General features: G+C 38.1%; 1 protein-coding gene across 1 annotated transcript in view; it reads right to left on the bottom strand.

Moving 5' to 3' along the window:
- The window catches only part of LOC118322840 (ras-related protein Rab-26-like), a 54966-nt gene that overhangs the window by 18423 nt on the left and 30543 nt on the right, over positions 1-6000 (bottom strand). The window contains exon 5 of the mRNA XM_035654668.1: positions 3718-3770. Coding sequence (XP_035510561.1) covers positions 3718-3770 — 53 coding nt within the window. The remainder of the gene's footprint in view (positions 1-3717; positions 3771-6000) is intronic.

The following is a 6000-nucleotide window of genomic DNA, read 5'->3' on the forward strand; positions in this document are numbered from 1 at the left end:
GGCTGTTTTTTAACCGGGTAAGTAACCTAGACAAATGATTTGCAGCAGGGGCCTAAATGGACTCTTATAGACTCCCTGAAGCACTACTTCTGACAAGAAGTCATTCATCACATTACTAAATGGCTTGTGTATTTCTGCTACAATGGCTTACACTAACAAATACTTGCCACTGTGTATTACATAAACAAAGGATTGATTCAGTGCACTGGCCATAACAGACTACATGAAACACCTGAGTAACTCAAAAATTCCTACTCATCTGTAGATTTAAAGAACTCATCTTTAAACCACCTAAAACGCGATTATACTATCAAAATGAAAGCGCAACAGAGCATTAGATGAATTGTTTTGACTGAGTCTCTCTTGCCTTAAGTGTTAAGTCTTTCTCCCTCAGATGACGGACAGCTCTTATGACGTAGATAAATTGCTTTGCTTGTCTACATTTAAATGTCTCCTATAGTAGCTGGGGAGACAATAAAACACCACAGGGAGGGCCGGATCTGAGGGCGGAAGAGGAGAGAATGATTTGCCCCTTTCATTTTTCCTTTTCCTTCAGAGTGGCATTCATCACCATTAGTGTTCATTAACATGAGTTAGTGCTCGTTAGACAGCGGTGTGCCAGCAGGCATCTGTAGCTTGCTGCCAGCATATCTCCTCGCTGTAATAGACACTGACTGAATGTGAGAGTGGTGGAGGGATGTGAAGATGAGAGAGAAACAAGGGGAGGCTAAGCAGGGCAGCGAAGGACTTGACAATGTGTGTCTCCTAAGATTACCCCAAATATGTCTTCGGGAGACTAAAACTGTTTTAAAACTTGAACCATCTCTGCTGAAGTGAAAAGTAAAATACAATAAAACAACAAACAGTAGACGGGTGAAGCTGTAGAAAAGATTGGATAACATTGGATTAGTGCTGTCATGCTTTGATAACTAACAATTGAACAATTTCTAAAGCAGAAATGTCTATAATTCAATAGTTCCAGAGTTATACTGTTATACATTTTTGGGTTTTGGATTCTTGGTCAGATAAAACAAGCAAATTAAGGATGGCTTGAGATTTTCCACATTTTTGTGACAACATATAGACAAAACAACTGATATTATTATTATAGTTCTAAATTCACTGACAATGAAAACAATTGTTAGTTGCAGCTCAACACTGGATTCAACAAAGGGCACATTTGCATTGATGACAAACTTCTAACACCATCATATTCAGAGCATGTTACTGTTTATAATAAGCATCAGTAATAATTACTGTCTGGCATTCCTGATGCAACATATAAAGTAGATATAAAGTAAGCTTATACATTAAACAATCCAGGGCACAACAGTGTTTGTGTAGAACCTGAAGCTCTGTGTGTTGGACCATGAAGAGATAAGACAAAGGCTAAAGGTCCTCTGTAACAGGAGCTTTCTTGTCTTCCCTTCTTCCAATCCACCTTCATCCTGCCCTTTCTCCTTGAGCTGTTGTTCACATCTGGAGCTAAAGAAGCACCTTTTTCTGCTTTAATGAATTCTCAGGGCAGATGGCCACGTCATATTTCTCTGGCAAAGACCGGCGACAAACATCGTCTCCTTCTGCTAACAGCCCCTTCGCTGCTCTGCAAGAGCCATTTTTTTTATGATGGTCAGTGTCAATTAAAGCAGTTGAAAATTGCCACCCCCCTGTTGCAGGGTACATTTACTGCACAGAGGGAAACAGCAGGTATGATGACATAGTGACACCAGCTGGCATGACTTCTGACAGCAGTGATGCTATGAAGCAGGCTAATGGAGGAGATGGATGTTTCTGAAAAGCTGCCATTTTGTGGTCCTAACAGCTAGTGGCTTTTATGTTTTACTGTGTATTCACAAAGTGGTGCTGTTTAGTTTTCTTTTGGCTGGAAAAACAAGCTTGTTTTTTTTTTCCTTTCAATGCAGGAGTACTGCAAAATTCATTACTGACTCAGAAATCAATTATTTCTTCTATTGATTGGAAGAATATACACCCCCTGTGTTGCCGATATTTATATTTATCTATTCTCTAGCTTCAAGGTGTTAACAATTTTTTTTTTGTTTCTGTACTCCCACAGCTGAATTGGAATTTTTATGGATACAAATAAAAATGTATCAAATGTAATAATAGAGAGACGTAATTAAGGTAGTGATCTGAGTGGCAAACTTACCAAAAAGCAACTCACTTATCTGAATAAAAAAAAAGTAATTACTATATGACAAAAATAAAATCGACAAAGTTTCTTGTGTCAGCTTGACTATCCTCCCTCTTGTATTGAATTTTAATTTCCTTTTAATCAGCTGAATCAATAAAGGGAATATGATGGGTGCCCAAGACTAAATTGTAATTTGTATTGTAATCTCCTGTGTTCTGCAGGACAGACCGCATCAAACTCTATTTTTAAAATAAAGCTATATGCTTACATACAGAACTGTGTATCTGTCTAGTTATAGAGGAAATAACATTCCCTGTAGTAATGCATGGTTTCCTTTGCATGCTCAGGTCCTATCAGTTTCATCCTTCAACAACTGATCTGTTTTCAGTTTTCCTGGTACCAGAGTGCATACAGCCACAACATTTAACCAAGCAGAGACAGGCGCCACAGTGGCTCAGTGGTCAGTGCTCAGGGAACCCCAGCAGGACTGACTGGGACCTTTCTGTGTTGAGCTTGTTTGATTGTATCCTCCCACACTCCAAAAACATGCATCTTACTGCTATGGACCAAGACAAGGGCCTCAGAACTTGAGACTCTGGATGCTGCCCACTGGTCTGTAATAGCGCTATAGGTCAAATGCAAAAGACAAAATTGCCTGCAGAGCTAATAAAATATAACTTAACTCGACTAAATTGTTTAATAAAAGCCATTCCATTTCAATGTAATAAACTTGGAGGTAAGGTGCTCAGGGAAGTAGAAGAGCGTAGGAGGTAAGGCTCTACTCTCTTTGGTTACCATCTAGGATTTTAAACAGGCTTCATGCTAAAACTGAGTACTAACAAACTCATTATGATACATTATGCTGGCTCTGAATGACAATAAGTCACATTCTAGAGTGCAGTGTGGCGAAAGAAAGAGAGGGATGAACAAAGAGTCTGGAGGTCAGCCAGAAGAATGGGCAGTTGAACAGTACCTCTGGTCCAAGTTTTGACTGAAAGCTGACTGTGCTGTCTCTCACTAAATCTCATTCAACCCCCCTCCATTCCTCATGTTCCTATTTGTTCTGCTATTTTTCCTGCAGCCTTTTTCTTTGATCCCCATCTGACAGTGGGAGAAGATCTTCAGCTCATTCTCTGCTTGTTCAACCATCTGTCACACGGGCTGACTTTGATAAAAACATGGGTTAATGATGTTGCCAAAAACGACATTAACAATGATGCTCAGCATTTTGTCATTACAAAGCTGTATCATCCAGTCAGTCATTCACTGATGTACCAGATGTTACAAAGCCTTTTGTGACAACACTCGTGGCAATGACAGATCTATAAAATGCATGTATAGGGCCAAGATAGTTAAAACAGATCATTTCAAATAACCATGTCAGGTGTGATATATGGTGCACATGTTTATGAAAGAATAAAAATGTCTGTTCATGTTAAGTATGAAAAAAAGTTGAGTGAATGAAATGGATAGAGGTTGGATCTAGCAGAACGCATTCAGAGGTTTCTAAGCAGTTGTAGTAACTATACAATTAGAACAAACAAAGAGCACCAAAAGTAACCTACCTGTATGTTGTCAAAGGATGTTTTGTTGGTGACGTCATACAGCAAAAGTAAAGCTAGAAGAAAGTAGAAGGAAAGTTTAAGTGTAATGTTTTAAAATGACAGCAAATAATTTTAAATTGTAATATGGTTTGGTAGAAATAATTCTCTGTTTAATTTAGTCTTTCACCGTGATGTCTCAACTCCCTTTCAAATTAAATTATTTAAGAGTTAATTTTCATTCTGGACACATTCATTTCTCTCTCTTGGCCTGTCTAAGTCCTGCATCACAATTGGAAAAACTCAGAGACCAGAGTTAAGACTTGGTCTTGACTGGTTTGGTTTTTCCCCAATTAAAAGCACTGCTGCTCTACAAGGACTCCAGGTTGTCCTTCATTTGTAAATGAATGTGAATACCAATATAACGATAATAGTCCAATTAAGGCATTTGCATTGTCAGTAACCATACTTCCCCGACAAAAAGCTCGGAAGTTGTTTAACAGCTAATATCACAATATGTTTAACGTTTGTTTTTCCACCAGCATCTGCTTATCATTATTTAGACGCCAAAACTTCATTTTCTTACACTGATGTTTGTTGAAATGGACAGAATTTGAAACTACTACTACTACATGAGATGTTATTTTTAATATTTTATACATTACCCAGCAGAATTTTTCTCCATTATGTTTACTCTTATGACCTTAATTCAAATAAAATAACATGTTTAAGTCACTTAAATAACAGATATATTAATTTGAGTACTGCCTTAAAAGGACCAGTTTGTAGTTGCAGAGCGCAACTCCCTCACTTCACCTTCCCAATGAGTAAACATGGTGGCCCCGAAATGTGAGAAAAACACACCCCTATTTAGAGCCATTGTTTGGTTTGTCCGTTGTGTAACAAAAACACAACCATTCTTATTCCCCTGTAATTATACACTAATGAAAACTTACCTATGTATATTATATTCAGGGTATTTAAACTACTATGAAAGAGTCTCAGTTTAATACTGATGCCTCTATAGGACCGACACAAACAAACAAGACCACCAGTGAGAAGACTGGCTATTCATACATAGATATTCTTCATGCCTGTCACTTGAAATCAATGGCTTGAGGCAGTGGAACCGCTTTTAGCCACAGGGGCCGCCAGAATCAACACTAAATGTTCCTTGTAGGAGCTTTAAGTAAAGGTCTGAATGCACGACTTTTATTTGCTACGGAGTATTACTGTACAAGTAGTATAGCTACTTTTACCTCAGTAAAATTGCCGTTTGTTTAATTTTATTAAACACAAATACAGTAATAATATAATAATAGTAACAGTAATTTAGCAATATCCATCAAGGGCCCTAAGGTTGAATAAAGGCGCAGGAACAATTGAATTGAATTGTATTGAACTGAACAACTTTCAGGCTCTTATCATGGCTGTAGTTAGTGTGCTTTACTGGTGCATATTTCCATGTTAATCAAGTTAATCAAATTACCACAATCCAATTGTCATACAGTCAACATATGGCTTTTTAGCAGTATAGATATCAAATAACATATGCTATTCCAAAATGATTTTTATGTAGTTTATTTGGTATTAATGTTAATGGTAGTTCAATGTAAAGTCCTCTACCTCCATTCATTTATCCTGCTGTTATCTCAGCTTGCAGATTGACCTTATAGTGATTGTACGGGAGCACATGTATTGGATATTTTAATATTTATGGCTTACTCGGCGCTCTCAGTCAGGTCTAATAGTTGAACTCATGAATAATTCGACACACTCAAATGAGCCCAAAACAACAGCATCAAAATGCCATCCTGTGCAATTTCAGAGCTCGCTGGAGGTTTTACTGAACCAAACTAATTATTGACTGCTAAATTACACCTTACCATGAGAACATAAAAGTGGGACTAATCCATAAATATTAAAATGGTCAATAGATCCTTTCTTGCTCTTTCAAACTCTGGCTCTGTGTGTGTACGTGGTAGCCCCTGTAGCCTTGAGTTTGTGCCTCCGCCAACCATGTGGATAAATAAAAACAAATACTTATTGCCTATCGGAGTGCTCCCTTAAATTAACTGAAGTACGGAATACAGCGTTAAGAAAATAAAACAGATGGAACAAGTGTTTGCTCACACACATTTGCCCCAGGTTAAAAGAGTAATCATTTACCAAGAAATGGATCAGAGAGAATCAGAAGCATGTGACTCAGAAATCAGCCAGGTCAAGCAAAGTGACTGCCAGAACACAGCAGCCAGTCAGCTGACTGACTGCAAGGGAGGGATGGGGGGGGGGATGATGAAACACACC

Source organism: Morone saxatilis, unplaced genomic scaffold (assembly GCF_004916995.1).
Source record: "Morone saxatilis isolate NCDOM2014 unplaced genomic scaffold, NCSU_SB_2.0 Contig14, whole genome shotgun sequence".
Taxonomy (NCBI): Eukaryota; Metazoa; Chordata; class Actinopteri; family Moronidae; genus Morone; species Morone saxatilis.